Genomic DNA, 19,662 nt, shown 5'->3' on the forward strand with positions numbered 1-19,662 from the left:
GCCATTTGTTTGCCACACCTCAGAAGCCTCAGCTGCCAGAGTTCAGTGCAAGGTAGCAAGTAGAAGGGGCTCTGGGCATCAGCGCCCTATCTACCTAGCCCCCATCCCCTGATTATTGTTTGCCTTTCCTCCTCTTCCACCTCTGGCCCAGAATCTCAGGTAGCTGTGATTGGAATGGCCTCAGTACTGCTGGTGCCATTTTGGCCTGACAGCCTAGCATTTGAGTGGCACCATCTAAAGCATTCCGGACTGCATAGGTGGTGACTACTATTCTAGCATCCCACTGACCAATAGAAGATACCAGAGCATGTGGCAAACTGTTCATGAGTGGCGCTGGTTTGAAGGTATAATTCATTTAGTGCCCATCCATGTTGAAATTCTTCTTGAAAGATGCCCCCCTGTTCTTGCCTCCTCACTGCTTTCCATCTTAGGAGTCTTCACAAAGTGCTGCAAGCTCTCCAGTGGCTTTCTTTGAGCTTCACACTGTTCCTCTAGGAATTCGTTCCTTTAAGGTGCTCTTCCTCATCACCATCACATCAGCTCTGTGTGTTTCCAACCTGGGAACCCTGTCTACTGACTGGCGCCTCTGTGTCTTCAAAGACTCTGTGGTTCTCTGAACCGATCCAGCCTTCATTTGCAAGGGGAATTATTGCTTTTCATCACAACCCAGGGCAGGTTTTTTTTGCCTTCTTTCTGTTCAAATCTAAGTCATTCCCTTGATCTTTAGAAGGCATGGCACTCCCTCACTGTCCAGTGGACCTTCAGTTGAGGTGTATATTAACTGCGCAAAATATTGTCTCCTTTCATCCACAATCCTTGGGCAAGAAGGTCTCTCGAAGTGCAATAACTTGTTGGCTGAAAGCCTGTATTTCTTTTGGCTACGAGTCTTCTAATTTACCTGTGCTTTCAAATATCATAGCCCATTCTACTAGATCAGTTTTGGTTGTGGTGGCCTTTGCGACCAGTGCCTTGCTTCAGGACATATGCAAGGCCACGGCATGGGTTACTTCAAAATCTTTTGCCCAGCATTACAAAATGGATAAATTTGCATATGCAGATGCTTCTCTTGGGTGGCGAGTTTTTACAACAGGTGCTTCTACAGATCTAATTCATACATCCGCTGCTCCCTCCCCCCCCCCCGCCCAACTATTGAGAATATCTCTTTCGGTACATTCCATGTGATGGCTTGCCACCCATAGAAAGTGGACTATTGGTCTCACCTGAATAGTCAATTTCATGGATGTCACACCACCACAACCCCTCACCCCCTTCTATGGGTGGGCTGCAAATCTATGTAGGCTCTTTCCTTTGCCAAGGTCCATTTCTCTCGTCTATTGGTTCAAGTTTGTTTGTGCATGAGTTGACTTCTCTTCTTCCAGTATTCATTTTGTTAATCGTCTGCTCTGGCTCTGTGTCATTCTCGTCAGAAAATGGATTGAATGAGGGCAGGAAGCAGCCTTGAATCCTGTTTTCTGCCTTGGACAATAGGTAGTGAACTAACACCCATTCAGGTAAGACAAATGGTTGGATTCAATTGGTAGTATCTAATAGAATATGCTTTGATACGACTGCTGTATGGTAGTATTTTTTTGGTGGAGCTTCTGAAAGAATTAAATAAGAGTTTATTACTGCAACATGTTGCAATTACTGTACTCAGAATAAATTGTAGTTTGCCGCTGTTGCACGTCTTACTTTCGATTCCCTCCTTTTTGTCCTACACTGCATGGCAAGCCACTTTTGAAACAGAAGGACCTTCAAAAACAGTTTGTGTTGCAACTTTGGGGTATTTAGGGTGCTTCTGAAATACACTAAGGTCATCCTTGTTTGGTAAGTGCTCACGCAAATAAGTAAATACAATTGTGACAAACTAGCCATTCAGTTTTGAAAACTTATTTTCTCATGCACTTTATTCAGCTACGGTTGCCGTGTATTGTACACTACTAATATTTGGCACCATTTAAAATAATATTAAGTAGTTAGGTCCATATTAGTGTCTTTATTTACAAGACTATTCATTGTTTCCTTTTTATTACAACACACATCAACATGCATGAAAATATGGTAGACTTTCAACCAGTATTTTCTTCTGATTTTGACAGAGTAATTCTGATGATGATGATAACGATGATTCAAAATCTCCCGGGAAAGGCAGGAAAAAAATACGGAAGATACTGAAAGATGATAAGCTCAGAAGAGAAACTCAAAATGCTCTGAAAGAAGAGGAAGAGAGAAGACGGCGCATTGCGGAAAGGGAACGTGAGAGGGAGAAGCTAAGAGAAGTATGTTAGCTTATTATATACAAATGGCATCAGGGATTAGTCTGTTTGTTGTTAGCTTTGAACACTTTGGTGCTGGGGAATCTTAATAATCCTACCAGGTGCTGGTAGTACCTTGAAAGCACTAAGAGGGAATTATAATAGAAAACTTGGGTGTGCAGTAGCATTTCCTGGGAAACATAAAATGTTACAAACATTGCAAACGTATTCATTTATTATTATTACTCTTACCAACAATCTACTCTTTCAGACACATGCTTACGATATTTTTATTTACCCAAGCCCATTCTAGTTGATATTTTAAACAATAGGTGTACCTCCAGGTAGGGCTAGGAAAGCCTGCCTGAAACTGTGAACAGCCAGTGCTAGTTAATGTTAACTATACTGAACTAGATGGCCCAGCAGCAATTGATCTCAAGTAGCTTCCTGTGTTCCTTTGGAGGACAGTTTTCAGCTGTCCTCCAGACCAAATGAATCCTCCCAAATAGCCTCCTTCCCTGTTTTGCTCATGGATGCCTTCTGTCAGTGGGGCAACACAAGCTGGATAGTACCCATGTGTGAAAAGTACAATAATGTTCAGAAAACACTTGTTGAATGTATTTAACAACTTTAAGAAAAATTACTCTTGATTATCCAATCCTTTGTAAAAACATGGAACTGTTAAGATTGTTGGTGTAATGTTTTCTACACTAACTGGTAGCAGCTCATTAAGGTTTCAGACAGAAATCTCACCCAGCCCTATGTGGAGTACTGGGGTTGAACACAGCAACATAGACATGCACATCATGTGTTATTCCACTGAACTATAGACCTTGCCCTCGACAATGAACCCTTCAGAATTATTGCAGTTTTTTTAAAATGAATTTTTGTAGAGGTATATTAGAAAATTTTACACAAAATGTATACATACAAAATCACAAAAATTTGTATGAGGATAACAACTTGTCTGCTGAATTAAATGTAAATAACCATAAAAAGTACTACTGTCATCATTCTCATTATTAGAGGTAATGTCATGTTGTTTGGGACACTGGTGGCACTTCATTGAAGAGAACTTCTCTGACCCCTCTAAGCCCTCCCTGTCTTCCTTTGTTTTTCTAACTTGCAGTTAGCATAATCTACTTTTGTGTTGATACTTGTCTCTCAAGCTTTAAATCTATGTAAAGCCAAGCACAGCTACAAGCATCTGCTAGCGACCTCGTAGCAACCTCTGCTTCACAATATTTGAGGTAGCGACCTCTGCTTCAGAGTATCTGAAGGAGTGTGTATACACACGAAAGCTCATACCTAGAAAGCTTATATTTAGTTGGTCTTTTAAGGTGCTACTGGAATTGTTTTTTAAAAAATGAAATATTCTTTTTAAGACTGTCTTAAGACAAAAATACTTGATTCTCTTAAGGGAGTTCTTTTTGGATCATCTTTTAATAATTTTTCTTTATCTTTCATCTTGTTATTTATTACGTCTGCTAGCTTGTGATTAAGAGATTCTCCTGTTGTTGCATGGAACAAATTATTCAAAGATGCAACTGCTAGCAGGTTAGAAGCAAGCATTACTGCATTCCCCAGAAACAGGATATAGCTTTAACCCAGGGCACTTTCATTTCTAGCTTAACTATTATTTATGCTTTAGCTCATTTCTTTTGACCAGAGTGCCTCCATTTTCCAACACTGTCCCCACACACATATGAAGCACCAATTTGCAGTTTTCCAATGAAGTCCATGACTATGATGCAAGCCTCATTTGTTGACTTGGCATGGAATGCTCCCTGTCAAATACAGAGTAGTTGTTTCATATCATGGGACAAATCCATTTTCTTGCAACTTCACAATATTTATTCTGGTGTTAGCTCTGAGTAGCTTTGTTGTTTCTGTAACAGCTTGAATTAATTGCACACAAAATTTTTTTCCAGGTGATAGAACTAGAAGATACACCAATGAAATGTCCAATTACAACTAAGCTGGTTTTAGATGAAGATGAAGAAACCAAAGAACCTATAGTACAAGTTCATCGTGACATAGTTACAAAGCTGAAGCCACATCAAGTTGATGGTAAGAAACTGTGGCAGGAGCTTTGCCCCCAAAACTCTGGATTTCCGTGAGTTTACCTTTTTAACTGGTAGGGTTAGAGAGTTGTTGCCGTGTTCTGTGATTGCCATCATAAACAAAAGCAAGAAATAGTGCTTGTTTATTGCTGATTTTTTAAAAAAATAAGTGCAGAGTATTTAAAATTTCTATAAGGATCTTCTGAAAATATTACTTCTAGGTGTACAGTTTATGTGGGATTGCTGCTGTGAATCTGTGAAAAAAACAAGAAAATCTGCAGGCTCTGGATGCATTCTTGCCCACTGTATGGGTCTGGGAAAGACCTTGCAGGTATGTTTCAAGGATTTGTTGGTAGGGATAGAACTTGCTCATTCTAGCTTTGGTTAAAGCTGCAGCATCATGTAAATGTAAAAGCCTTCTCCCAACCGTTTGTGTGTGTATACCCATTGCCTTTTTTAGCCTTATTGTTATAGTTTCCATCTTAAGGCAATAATACAAATCCAGTTTATTTGTAGTTGCTGTAGGGAGAATAGCCTGGTGCAGGGAGGAGAGATTTTATTACATCTCAATACCACTCTTCCTCCAAGGGGCTCAAACACTTTCCATGAAGGGTGGGTATCCAATTTTATCCTCTGAACAATTGTGTGAGGTAGGTAAGACTGAGAAGACAGCTCTTCCCCAAATCATCCAGTGAACTTGATAGTTGATCTGGGAATTTGAACTTTAGCCTCCCCTGTGCTGATCCAACATTTTGTTTATACTACAGTGACATATTGCAGTTCATTCAATAGTTGTCAACTTTTCCCTTTTCTTGCGAGGAATCCTATTCGGAATAAGGGAATTTCCCTTAAAAAAAAGGGAAACGTTGGCAGCTGTGGTTCATTCCCTCTTCAGTATGGGAATGTATACATGCTATGACTTCTTGGGATTATTGCATCTTGACTATTCGCACGCACTAATACCACATCCTGTAGAATTCTATCCATTAAATTTTGTCTACACAATCAGAATGAATTTCAAGAACCAGAACACTTTTTCTGTGCAGCCTGAGCAGGGGCAGTCATCATTAAGAAAAGAGGTAGGAATAGGCCAACATATAAGTGGATTGTCCCTGGATCAAGCTACTTTTCTTTAAGTTTTCAAAGTTCTTAACCTAGCTCAAGGTGGTCATCTGAACTAGCCAGATGTTTAACTGAGAATCAATCACAGTCAGTCCATCATTTGAAAAGTAAGACCCTATAGCTGTCTTACCCAAAAATGGCAACTAGACATTCCATTTTGGGACTGTAACCTTAATTTGGCACCTAGCTCATATATCTGAGTTTCTAACACTGTGCGTGCATGCACACACGATGTTACTTCTTTCAAAAAAGAACAGTGGCAGAAGCATAGTGTAGCTGTATTGATTACTGGAAGAATGTTCCTTTGTTTTACAATCATTGAACACCTAGCCCCTAAAACAATAATAAAAAACTAAAAAAGAAAATTGAGAAATAGCTCACAAAGTATCATGGGTATGCACATGCCCATCACAGCCTATAGCATGAGTGATGGTTGGCTCCCTGTGATGCTTGTGAAATTTTGTTCCTTAAAGTCTCAAAGCAGTAGATGTGCTATCTTAGGGAAATACTGCATTTTTTCAGGTATAACAATGCATTCTGTACTGGGAAAATGCTGTAACCTTGCAGGGGAGAAAACATAATAGGAAAATATCAGGACTGCACCCAGTAAATGAGTAAAAGGCTATACATGTGTTGTTCTACAGTCAGAGGTCTGGAAGGCCGAGTGTTTGAGGGGGTATCTTTTGCCTCTCTGGGTAGCATTTCCCCCCCAACCTGAATACAAACAAAGTATACCTTTAAGTGCCAGAGATTCCTTGGTTTTCCTACGCTAAAGTTGTACATCTTGGAATGGATTAACATACTACGCACAAGCCCCTTTTCACACACAAACATCTGGCAGTTAATTTAACTACCTAGAGAGAGATGATCCACTAAACAGCTATATTGGAAGAAATCAAAATTAGTTGGTTGCGTAGCAAATACACACAGCAAGCTTAATACAAGGAGAAAGGCTTTGATTCACACACAAACCCCTAATAAATAATTCATTATGAAAATCAACTAGTTTTGCCCCATGTTAGTCACCACATTTTTAAAAGCATATTTGTAGCTGCTTTTTTCTTTATAAAAATGTGAAGACATATATTAAAGGTGATTTGTTTGACTTTCTCTCTCTTGAAGGTAGTTAGTTTTCTTCATACTATTCTGTTGTGCGACAAGATGGATTTCAGGACAGCTCTTGTTGTTTGTCCGCTGAACACAGCCCTGAATTGGTTGAATGAATTTGAGAAATGGCAAGAAGGCTTAGAAGACGATGAGAAACTTGAGGTATGTATAATTCACAATGGACTTCAGGATACATTCAGTTTCAATCATGAAAAATTACATAATTAAGAAATGCAAACAATAACATTTGCGTTGAATGTGTGATAAGTTTATCCATTGAGTATGAGCATTTTCAGTATTTAACATTCTGCAAGTACATTAATGGCATGTTTGGTTGGGGGTGGAAATTCAGGTTTTTTGTCTGTTTTCACAAGGTCTGTGAACTAGCAACAGTGAAACGCCCTCAAGAGAGAAGCTATCTGCTCCAAAGATGGCAGGATGAAGGGGGTGTAATGATCATAGGCTATGAGATGTACCGTAACCTTGCACAAGGGAGAAATGTGAAGAGCAGGAAACTCAAGGAAATATTTATCAAGGCACTGGTTGATCCAGGTAAGCCAGAATATTATGCAAATCATTTTATGTGAACTGGTCATAGTGATCAGATTGCTTTGATGCTTCCTCTGTTGCAGGGGACATTGATGGATAGGTAGTTCATCCATTACATATTTGGAAGCAGGTATGTGTAAAGTGGGTCCCTCTAGCAGCTGGAGTTCCACACACAAACACAACTCTGCAGTGTTCTGCAGCTTCCCAAGAGGAATTCCAACCATGCTAGAACAGAAGCATTGAAACCTGCTTCAGATTACACATGAAATGAAATCTCAGAAAAGAGGAGAGGAGGTGGTCTCCCTTCTCCTCTTTTCCCACCCCTTCCCCACCCCTTCTGCAATAAAATGCTGGTGTTTGGGGGTTCTGGAGAGTGAGGAAAGGTGTTTTTGCTTTCTGTTCTCTTAAAACATTCCTGTATAGTGCAGGAAGGGAAGTTTTTTGTACCTCATGGCATGCAACTCCCCAGCTCTAACCTCATCATTGAGGATCATTTACTTTAAGTTGTTAGGAGTTGGAAGAGGCCACATATTCCCAGCTGCCTCCCATTCTCCCCTCTCCCTTCTCAATGGATACCTCAGTATGTCATATGTCTTGGAAGCACACAGTCTTCTTGTCAGACTGTTTTGGGGTTTCATATTAATTCCTGGAACAATGGTGATGTGTGAAATGCTGCAGCAATACATTTGGTGTTTCCTATTTTGTCGATCGTTTATATATGTTTGGTTGTTTATTTCTGTATTATGATGATGTTTCTGCATAGTATCTTAGATTGAGGATTGAAATCTTTCTCTGTAGCCTGTTGTATTTAATCCTTACTTTTTCTGTGACTATATTGTTGTTTTTTAAACTTTTTAAATTCAAAATTGGAACAAAACATACTATCCAGGAATATATCATCCTTATTTCCCCCCATTTTTCCTCCCTCCCTCCCCCTTCCCACACAAAACCCACCCCCCAGCTTCCCTCAGTTCCAGTCTTTGATTTCTCTAAGAATGCTGTTTTCTGCATGTTGCACAGTTGTATAGATCCTCAAACTATTTAGCTGATTAACATCAATAGAAAGGTTTGAGAATGTTTACTCAAAGCCAGCCAAGGAGTCCAGTTCGCTTTGTTGCATCTTCAAATACTTTGTAAAGGGTTCCCATTCATCTTTAAAGTCACAGTTATCCTTGTCCCGTAGCTTATATGTCAATTTTGCCAGTTCTGCATAGTCCATCAATTTTTCTTGCCATGAATCTTTAGTTGGGGTTTCTTCAGTCTTCCATCCTTGTGCTATTAGAACTCTCGCGGCCGTTGTCGCATACATGAATATGTTTTTCAGCTTTTTTGGCAGATCTTTCCCTACAATCCCTAGCAAAAATGCTTCAGGTTTTTTTTAACAAATGTTAAATGGAACATTTTCTTCAATTCATTGTATATCATTTCCCAATTTTTTAAAATTACATTACAATCCCACCACATATGATAAAATGTCCCTTCCTTTTTCTTATACTTCCAACATATATTTGAACAGTTTTGTACATTTTCCTTAACTGCACTGGTGTCGTGTACCATCTGTACATCAACTTCATGTAATTCTTCAGTAGGGAACAGTCTGTAAATTTTAAATCAGTTTTCCATAATTTTCCCCAATCTTCCATCATAATGGTGTGAGCTACATCTTGTGCCCATTTAATCATAACTGATTTTACCTCTTCATCTTTCGTCTCCCATTCTGATAATATGCTGTATGCGGCCTTCAGTAATTTCACTTTCCCTTCAATCACTTCTGTTTGAAACCTAGATCTTGTGTAACTGAATCCTTACTTGCTGTCTTTTTTATGTGTTTCATATAGTTGTCGTTAATGTGACCAACTCTGAAAGTGGTCTTTGATCTCATCGTAATCTCTTAATTTCCATTATCCATCATGGTCTGTGACTATATTGTATCTCTATGCATTCATGTGTACCAGGGGAGTCCCCTGAGAATGTAGGACCTGTTGCCTTGTTTTCATTTTTGCTTTAGTTTCCCCCATTTTTGTCTACCCTCCCTCCAATACTTGAAAGGCTGCCTTGTCACCTAATGACTGCCCATCTACTAACATGTACCTGTAGATTAATGGTAATGTACTGAATAGATCTGCCAGGTGGCATTTTTTTTTCAGCTTGGAGAAATGGTTAACTGCAAGACATAGTTTTGTACAAGGTGTTGCCCATCTTGCTAACTTGACTCGGATATTGCTGAAAATTAATTATGGAGAACGATCATTTTTACAGGATTATATTCAAGATTGACTTTATTTCTAGGTTCCAGTAGATGGTGGTATAGCCTGGAATTATAAATGCATTTTGAGAAATACTGCTAGAGAGAATCCGCATGGTTAATTTCTTGGGACACTTTTCAAGGGAATTGCTACAGAACGTTGTGTTTTGTAATCCATGGACCAACACATAATGTTTGATAAGCTGTTGGATCAAGTGATGTTGTTTCTTGCATATATCTATTAAAGTTGTGATTATCATGTTTATCTTGCCTTTCTGGCCTATAGACATTAAAAACTACCAAAGGTAATCCTCTTGTTTTCTATTTGAGAAAATGCCAAGGAAAATCATAGCTAGTATGAAATACCCAGTAATCTTCTACCACGTTCAGGAGGGTCACATTATGCACATTGAAAAGCTGTTGCACATGAGCAATTCCTTGCAAGATCTTACTTTGAGCACAGAGGTGCCATGGCAGTACAGGGCAGATAGAGAACTTCCCCCTTCCATCTGGACTCTCATGAGTGAATGTTTTGCCACATCAAAAGACTGCACATATGCTTCCCTTTTGTAGGTGTAGTTACCTCTGGATCAAAGTAGAAGTGGCAGTTAAGCTGCATGTTTGTAAGAAGCCTGTCAAGTATTTCTTCTTGGTATCAGCAAGATTTAAAATAGGCTCCCCCCCCGCCCTTTTTTAAACCAGGCCCTGACTTTGTCATATGTGATGAAGGACACATACTGAAAAATGAAGCATCTGCTGTTTCTAAAGCTATGAATTCTATAAGATCCAGGAGGAGGATCATTCTTACAGGAACTCCATTGCAAAACAACCTCATAGAATGTAAGTACAATTTGAGTTGGTTGCTGATGACCTGAATGGGTTGGGTATCATCCCTCAACACATGATGGAGGCGGGAGAGCAAAGAACTCTGGGAGCCAGGTGCAGCCCCCTCAGTTTTTTCTTTCCTGCCTGAACATCTACTTTATATATGTCTGTGATTTCAGTAAAATAAAATTTAAAAGCCTTGTTAATATGAGGAAGTGAGTATTCCTGAAGCCTTGATTTTCTTCTTCACTTGTAATCCTCAGGTGTATTCAGTTATTTCCTTTGTCAGTCACACTCAGAGTAGATCCATTGAAATTATTAAACTTTACTAATTTAGGTCCAGTAAACTTACTGGGTCTACTTACTTTCGGCAAAACTTGGTTGGATACAGTGCATGGTGTTTTTTTAAACATGTGCCTGTGCTTCAGCTGTTATTACCTGCACAGTGTTACCACATTTATCAAATTATCAAATATACCTGAGAGAACTTTGCTTAGGTTTAATCCCTGTCTTTGTTTAGCAATAGAGTTCATGTAATTTAATATGGGTATGCAAGCATTGTATACTTACCGGGTTTGACATAGTCTGCAAAGCAGGCAAGGCTACAATCCTGTGCCATGGAAGGGCAAATGATCTTTTGTTTGGTCCCAATATGCATGCTCATGCACATATACTCTATTTGTCCCACAGAGTGTGCTCTCCCCTGTGTACCCAACTCCTGCATCTGCAATATGCAGACCAGAGGTCTTGAAAGGAAGGGACTGGAGTGCGTCACCTGCTCATAAATGGTGTGATTGAACTGGATGCCTGGAAGAGCTTTGCAGTAGGCAGAGAGGAGAGTCCTAGCTGGACCCTCCAGGGCTTCCAGAAGTATTAATGTATGCAGAGTACAAGATTGTAGTGCCCCTTTAAACAGTTTTCTTTTGAACTTGCTTGCCAAATAGGAAATGACATGGTGCATTTAAAAAATATTTCATGGAAGCTGTTTTGGCATAGAAACCTGTATAGCTAAAGTTTAATTTGTGGTTCCTTAGATCACTGCATGGTTAATTTTATCAAGGAGAATTTGCTTGGGTCAATTAAGGAGTTCCGAAATCGATTTATAAATCCCATCCAGAATGGTCAGTGTGCGGACTCTACCCTGGCTGATGTCAGGGTGATGAAAAAACGTGCCCACATCTTGTATGAAATGTTAAATGGATGTGTTCAGGTATGTGAATCTTTGTTTTTTATTGCCTTGCAATTTGAGAGTTAAGGATTACTTAACTTTTAACAGCTTTTGAATTCTGTTTATTTGTATTGATCAAAGATACACTTCTTTCAGTTCTTTAATGACAATAGGAATTTGCAGAAAAAAGAAAAGAAAAATCACTATAAGTTGTCACAGTGGCTTATAATGGAGTATAGGATGTAGCTTTATGATTTACAAAATTTACTTATTTCATAAAATTTATACACTGATTGATTGTAGAAAACCTCAAAGTTTACAAAAAGAAAAAAGAAAATTGCGTAAAAATAACAATATTTTAAATACTGTACATACAAAAGTTAAAATACCAAAACAGATTAAAATTACCTCAATGCATCTGGGTAGGCTTGTCTAAACAGGAAAGCTTTTAGCAGGCACCGAAAAAGGTTCAATGGGCAGGGAGTTCCAAAGTGCAGGTGTTGCTACACTATATGATTGGTGAGTTCTTAAAATTGTGGAACAGGTATTATGTGGCAGCTGTAGTAGTGCCAGTTCTGCCAATCAAAGTGGGCACATGTGGGGTGGGATAATTTCATACTTAAGCTGCCCCCAGTTGTTAGGGGGTTTTATATCCTAATAATAACACCTTGAACTTGCTCTGGTAGCAAAGCTGCATTCAGTGCTGATCTCTGAGCACAGATGTTATATCCTGACAAGGCCTCACTCCTGTCATCAGTCATGGTGCAGCATTCTGCACTAACTGCAGTTTCCAGATCAAGTGCAAGAGAAGTCCAACATAGAGCACTTCAGTAATCTAGTATTGGAAGTAACCAATGCCTTAACTATTGTAGCCAGGTCCAGGAATGACTGTAGCTGTTGAACCAGCTACAGTTGGTAAAAGGAACTTATAGCCATTGAGGTTATCTGAACCTCCAGTGTCAGAAGCACTTCAAAACTGAACTTCAGGGAGAGTGTAACTTCATCCAGAGTAGGCAACTGATCAATTTCTCAGACAGAGGAGCTGCTTGCCCATAGTTCCTCTATATTGCCAGGATTCAAGCTCAGCTTGCTTTCCCTCATCCATTTCACTACTATGCCCAGGGACCGTACTGCCTCTCCTGATCCAGATGTTATGAAGCAGACGTCATTCATCAGGGCAAACCAGGGTGACACAGTCTCGTGGCCAGGCCTGAACCCAGATTGGAATGGAGCTAAATAATCTGTGTTCTCCAAGAATGCCTCCAGCTGCCCCACCACAGTGCTATCCACCATGTTCTCTAAAATGAGGGTGGGGTATTGGAAACTGGCCAATAGCTGTTCCAATCCAAACGGTCCAGGGCTGATATGTTTAGGAGCAGTTGCACCACTGCCTCTTTCAGTGCAGCAGGGACCACCCCTTCACTAGCAAAGTGTTCATCACACTCTGCACCCAACAAGTCAGCCCACCTCTGCTGGATTTAGTAAGCCAGGAGGGAGAGGGGTCAAGGGGGCCACAAGGTCAGACACATGGCTACCAGCAAAAAAAAATATTATGTGATAAACATTTGAATCCTGGATTGCGGATTCCTACATTATAAATGTCTTTCACTAAGTTTTGTTTTCTGTAGTTTAGATTTTGGAGCTGTCCAATGTTTAGTTGGTTTGCTAATTGTACTATTCTATAACAATATTCTATGGCACATTAAAAAAAATACTTACAATTTACAGAGGAAAGATTATACAGCATTAACAAAGTTCCTGCCACCAAAATATGAATATGTTCTGGCTGTTAGAATGACTCCTCTTCAGTGTAAGCTGTATCAGTTCTACTTGGATAATCTAACAGGTAAGTGATAGTCCATTATCACTTTGGGCTTTATTTTATTTGATTCCATTGCATCCTTGAGCTCTATGTGTGGATGCAGGTCTAACTCTCCAGAGGCTTTTTGCTGTGACAGTTTTGTTAAATTTCTACACTAGCCTCAAAGTTTAGACCCTGCATGTGAAATGCTGCAGTTTGTGTGTTCAGCCGGCATTCAGGGGGAAAGGCTGCTTTGAAAGTTTAAGTCAGTTATTGTCGTCAGATTTTAATGCCAACAAGGAGCTGATCTATGGGATCTTGTTGACAGTGTGTGGTGTGGAAGTGGATTTGCACTTACTTGCTGGACCCATAGGTAGCCCATGAGGGCAGCGCATTTTGATAATGCCTATTAGCAAAAAATTGAGTGTGTGTAATCCAGGATTGCACGATCAAATCCCTCAAGGCAGTGAAAGGTGGTCAAGGTATGAAAAACAACTGGGTATGTTTAGCCTGAAGAAGAGAAGAATGAGGGCTCTCACACAGCAGAACCTTGATTTTCTGCCCCAGAGGACAGAACTAGGTCTAATTGGCTTAGGTTATAGGAGAATAGATATTAGTTGAACGTGAGAATATATGTCTTGTCAGTAAGAGTAGCTTGGCAATGGAACCAATGAGCTAGAGAAATTGTGGGATTTCCCTGGCTAGAGGTCTTCAAGCAGAGGCTGGACAGCCATCTGTTAGGAATACTCTAGGTCAGGATTAACTATATTAGGAAGAGCATTGAACTAGATTGTCTCCAAGGTCCTCTTCAGTTTATTGGGCTTGGAGAATTCTCTGTTTAAGGGCTGCCTTAGATCATACTGAACTTCCATTCATATGGGTTTCCCTACCCCTTGTAGAGTATATCTCTATATTATATTTGAACTCCTTTATTGTTGTGCTGGTGATTGAGTATGAATGTATCCAAGACTGGTAATCTTCCTGCACTGTTGCTGCCACTGATGGGAGAGTGCAGAATAAAGGAGAGGAAATCTTTCTCCATTCCCCCCTCCCTCTGTCAGCAAGGTTGCTGGGGCGGGGGGCAGGAATGGGACAAGCTCTAAAGTGATTCAGGGTTGGGGTTGAGTGAACTTTTAAGGGCATGAGAGGAGGGGGATTGGAAAAGCTATGGGGGAAGGTGGGCTGAGCAAAGTGTGAGCAAAGTGGGACATGCTGTGAGGGAATGGGGGGAAGGATATTGTGGGAGTGAGCTCTGAAAGGGAGCTTGAATTTTTGGACAAGTTGTGAAGGGAATGTTTTTGTAGGGCAAGGTGTAAAGGGAGAAGCTGAGATGTTAAGTGAGGGAGGATTGGACGAGGTGTAGTGGGAGCAGGGTTGGCCAGCAGTGTTAGAAACTGCGATAGAAAAGCTAGGGTTTATTTCCATAATCTCTGCCACTTACAGAATTGTTAAATAGACATTTTATGTTGTTGTCTGAATTAGATTTATATCTCACCAGTGTTGCTGCTTAATATCCAGAAAAGCTATAATTCTTTGATCATTATTGAATAGCAATTATAGACCACAGCTTAAAATGTTAAGGTCCAATAATTTTAACATTTCTGATACTTAAAAACACTATGTTTATAGACTTTCTTATAATTTGCAGGCCAGACAAACATCAGTCAGGGATACAGTATTCAGTTTTATATTTTTAAACCAGGTTTAAGTCCATAGAAATAAAGCTGGCATTTAGTTAAGATCGTAAAAAGAGCTTTCTGGATCAGGGCAGTAGGCCTTCTAGTCCTACTAATGAGCCCTGCTCTCACAGTGGCCAACCAGATGTCTGTGAGAATCTTGCAAGCAAGACCGAAGCGCAAGACCCACCCACCCAACATGGTTTCCAGAAACTGGAATTCAGAAACATATAAGCTCCAAAACTTACTGCCAAGAAATTAAACAGCATGTGTGTAGATATGTTGTTACAGATTATCAAATATGAGGAACAGCAGGAATTATAAAATTTTAAGAATTTAAGCAGAAGAAAATGTTGATTCAGTCATTTAAATAACTTCCTCTGTTACAAGAGATGTTGTATCTGTGGAAGAAGCTTGTGTGAGAGAGAGGTGGGCAGGAGAGATGTATTTTTAAGAAGCAAATGCTAATTTGGCTAACTTCAAGTATGAATATTTTAGTTTAACTTCTGAACTCTATTGTCAGGTGTCGGCAACAGCAGTGAAGGTGGAAGAGGCAAAGCTGGAGCTAAGCTCTTCCAGGACTTCCAGATGTTAAGCAGAATTTGGACTCATCCTTGGTGCTTGCAGCTGGACTATATTAGCAAAGAAAATAAGGTAAATCACATCTGTCTGTCTCTAATGAAAGTGTCAGTGAGACATGCCAAGTCCTAGACAGTTTCACTGAAATAATTGAAATTTATTTTCGGTATGACAGCTAGTTATTTTTTAAATATATTTTAGTTGTAACTGTTAACCATTTTTTCCTATGTGCTTTGTCATTACCAAAATAGTCCCTTGCTCACCCTGGCATTGTTCAGATGAGTGAACAGATGTTCTAAACGCTTAAGCAAGGACAGCTAAACTTCTCTTCTAAAAATATGCAATTTGGTGTTTTGTTCAGGGCTATTTTGATGAAGATAGTCTTGATGAATTCATAGCTTCTGATTCTGATGAAACGTCAGTGAGCTTAAGCTCTGAGGAAGAGATCAAGTAAGTTGAACCGTTCCACATAAACTGTAAATGTATTTACTCTGAGTTGATGGAATTTGTGTTTGTTGTAGAATTACATATTTTAACAACAACAACAACAACATACAACCCCCCCCAAAAAAACCCACCCTAACTTTGCAAGTTTTTTTTTTATAATAATGAGCATCAAATGTTATGCTTATAGGAAGAAAAAACCGAAGGGTAAAAAAAAGGAGAGTAGCAGCAGTGAAAGTGGAAGTGATAATGATGTTGAAGTGATTAAAGTCTGGAATTCAAGATCTCGTGGAGGTGGAGAAGGAAACATAGAAGAACCAATAAACAATCCTCCAGCCATTGCAAAGTCAGATGAAGGTAATGAGGGATTTCAGCTAAATTTCAAAATTTAGACACCATTGCAGAGGAAATTCACCCATACAGGACTGAGAGTAGAAACGATAATGTTGGGTGTCCTACTCTGAAGCTCACTCAAAATATCAGCTCATTATACAGTAGTACCTCTGGTTATGTACTTAATTCGTTCCGAAGGTCTGTTCTTAACCTTAAACAGTTCTTAACCTGAGGTACCACTTTAGCTAATGGGGCCTCCCACTGCTGCTGTGCCGCCGGCACGTGATTTCTGTTCTCATCCCGAAGTAAAGTTCTTAATCTGAGGTACTACTTCTGGGTTAGTGGAGCCTGTAACCTGAAGTGTTTGTAACATGAAGTGTTTGAAACCCAAGGTACCACTGTATTGCAGCAATGATTTTTTTTTTAAAAAACAAAGTAAATCAGTCAATCAGAAAGTACTTATATGACACCTTTCTGGGTAAAGCCCTCCCTCAGTAAAAAATATTATTAGTTTGATGTAAGTTATTCTTTCAAGTAATTTACAAAACTTGAAACACTTCCAGTACAGGCCCATAATGATCTTCCTTTCATCCATACACCTGTGATTCATCCTGCATTTTAAACACTGCCTTTCAGCTCTCAGAAGGGCCCACAAAGCTTAGATTAAATCAACACAATCAAAATAAATTGTAAATCATACAAAATCAGAGAGGATTAAAACAAGCCGGTAGACACATAAAGGTAGTAGTTTCTGTTTCTGGGGGTGAATGGTTTTTGAAAGTCAAATAAACCAAAGGTGGAAGAGATATGTTTTTACTACCTTCTTGAAAGCAATTAATGGGGAAATCATTCTGATTTCTCTTCGGAGGTTTTGGTGCGATGACTGAAAACATTGCACCCCATATGCTATGTGTAAAACACATAGCAAAGCTTCTAAGGGTGAATGCAGTTTGTAGACTAGTTCATGCAGGAACAAAAGGTCCTTCAAATATCTGGGTTCCATCCATTTAAGAATTTTATTGGTATTAAGTAGCACTTTGAATTGGGCCTGGAAATAAACTGGGAACCAGTGAAAATTAAACAGGAATGTAGTGTCATAAGGTCCAAAAAGCTGACACCAGAGATTAGTTGGGTCACCTGATTTTTCACTAGCTGTAACTTTTGAATATTTTTTAAAGGCAACCTGAAGTAGAATGTGTTAAAACGTCATTAAAGCAATTTTTAAACTTCCAAAAGGACTGCTTGAGAGAGGATTGCAGAACTGTCCCTTGCAGCTCCTCTCCCAGCTGAACTAACATTTGATAATTGCAGCTTCTCTAAGGAGAAAATTGTCTAAAAGTGACAGATTGTATGGGAAGGGCTGGTGGGTAGGGAAAGGTTGCATACATCCCCCCTCCTTTGCACCCCTTTCCTCATTAGAGATACTATTTAGAATGTGCTTGGGACAGATATATGTTTAACTTTTCAGATCAGCCAGAATCCCTTCTAGTTTGGCTTTGAGACTGGAAGCACATTAAAATTGAAGATGTAATCAAAGCATCCAAATGACAAAAAGCAGGCCGTAGCAGGTACCAATGATTGCAGGTACCAGGGAGCCAAGCAGATAATGAGGATAGATAGGGACAGTTCAGTGAAAAGCAAGTCTGGGAAGGTGTTTTTTTTTGGGGGGGGGGCGTTATGGCCCATGCATATGCTTTTAGGATTGTGATCAAGGACTGCAATCTAAGGCCTACTTTCTAGGAAGTGCATTCTATTGAACTCAGTCTGCCAGTCAGGCTGGAGAGATGTATTAGGTTGGAAGCATTACAAACAATTCTGTCTTAAAAGTAGCTGGAAGATCTAGAGCTCTCACTTATATGAACTCTGTTTTCTTTCCCCACACTATCCATGGCCTTAAGATGTTACTTGATTGCTGTATTCCATATGCCCTTTGCATTCCATACAAGGGAGGTATGGAGCATAGCAACATGAGAACTGGCCTTTTCATTGGTGACTCTTTACATGTGGAATGCTTTCCCCAAGGGTGCCATCCTTATTGGTTTTCAGACATCAGGCAAAAAAATTTCACCTAGGCTTCTTACCTTTAATTTGGAGAGCATTAGGTATATTTGTGCCTTGATCATCTTAATGTGTATATCTTATTTTTAGCAAGTCAGTGTTTTGGACTACCAGTAAGATAATACAAGGAAAGAATTCTGTGGAAGAGCACGCTGCAATTAGTAACCATATCAAAGTTTTCAAGACCCTCCCCCCAAAAAAATTAACAATAAGTAACACACAACTGAAGCAAAATTAAAGCCACAAAATTAAAGCCACATATTTATAGTACTGCCTAAAGAATGTAGGTAACATAAAGTCAACCCTGGAATCTTGTATCAAGTTATAAATTTGTAGATGTATTTGTGTATGTGTTGGAAGTCCTCACAGTGAAAGGAATGCAGATAGCTAATGGACCTCCAGTATTTTCCAATTTTAATTCAACTCAGATCTAAAGTTTCGCATCAAAATAGTTCCACAGTCCAAAAGGCATCACAGCTAACTGAGTGCAACAGTTAAACCTTTCCCTCACTAAATTTTAAATAGCAGACCTCCTCCCAAGCTAGGAAAATATCTGGTAAGGAAATAGCTAGCTACTTTAAATGAATTCAGATCTCCAGGGTCTGATGAGCTGACCCAATGGTACTAAAGGAGCTTGTAGATTAACTCTTGTAGTGCTTGTAGAGCCTGTCTATTTATGGCCAAATGAAGTCTCTGCAGACTGGGGATGAGCAGATGTCCTAAAAGGGGAAGAAATGACCCAAGTTTCTATTGATGAGCTTGAATTTGAAACCAGAAAAGGTTATAGAACAGATGATTAAATGCTCACTCTGTGAGCACTTAGAAAAGGATGCTGTGGTTACTAAGACCCAGCATGTGTTTCTCAAAAAACAAGTCAAGTTTAACATGAGTCAACAGTATGATGCAGCATCCAATTTGCAGACGCCATCAAACTGTGAGGGGCAGCTAATGCCGCAGAAGACAGAATCGGGATTCAATATGATCTTAACAGATTGGAGACTAGGTCCAAACTAACAAAATAATTTTCAACAGGGGCAAATGTAAGGTTCTATGCTTAGGTAGGAAAAACCAGCTTTAAAATTATAAGATGGGAGACATTTGGCTTGCCAGTAGTGGCATGTGGAAATGTTCTATGGGTCTCAGTAGGTAACGAGCTGAACATGAGTCAGTGTGTTGCAGCAGCAAAAAAAGGTAATACTGTTTTGGCTGCATCAACAGAAGTACAGCATCCAGATCAAGAGAAGAAATAGTACTATTCTCTTCTAACTTAGTCAGACTACACACCGCAATTTTAAAAGGCTAGAATATATGCTGAGGAGTGGGAGACCAAGATGATCAAGGGTCTGGAAACCAAGCCTTAAGAGAAACAGTTGAGGGAGTTGGGTATGTTTCACATGGAAAAGAAGAGGCTAAGAGGAGATATGATAGCTATCTTCA

The 19,662-nt window shown here is 39.6% G+C and overlaps 1 protein-coding gene across 9 annotated transcripts in view; it reads left to right on the plus strand.

Annotated features, from left to right (window-relative positions):
• Positions 1–19,662, plus strand: part of ATRX (ATRX chromatin remodeler) — a 93,131-nt gene that overhangs the window by 54,473 nt on the left and 18,996 nt on the right. For all 9 annotated transcript variants that reach the window (XM_083721992.1, XM_083721994.1, XM_083721993.1 and 6 more), the window contains 11 exons: positions 2,100–2,279; positions 4,187–4,325; positions 4,540–4,649; positions 6,563–6,709; positions 6,922–7,099; positions 10,044–10,181; positions 11,201–11,376; positions 13,063–13,180; positions 15,335–15,465; positions 15,752–15,840; positions 16,025–16,191. In XM_083721992.1, coding sequence (XP_083578118.1) covers positions 2,100–2,279; positions 4,187–4,325; positions 4,540–4,649; positions 6,563–6,709; positions 6,922–7,099; positions 10,044–10,181; positions 11,201–11,376; positions 13,063–13,180; positions 15,335–15,465; positions 15,752–15,840; positions 16,025–16,191 — 1,573 coding nt within the window. The remainder of the gene's footprint in view (positions 1–2,099; positions 2,280–4,186; positions 4,326–4,539; positions 4,650–6,562; positions 6,710–6,921; positions 7,100–10,043; positions 10,182–11,200; positions 11,377–13,062; positions 13,181–15,334; positions 15,466–15,751; positions 15,841–16,024; positions 16,192–19,662) is intronic.

Source organism: Podarcis gaigeae (genome assembly GCF_964106915.1).
Source record: "Podarcis gaigeae genome assembly, chromosome: Z".
NCBI lineage: Eukaryota > Metazoa > Chordata > Lepidosauria > Squamata > Lacertidae > Podarcis > Podarcis gaigeae.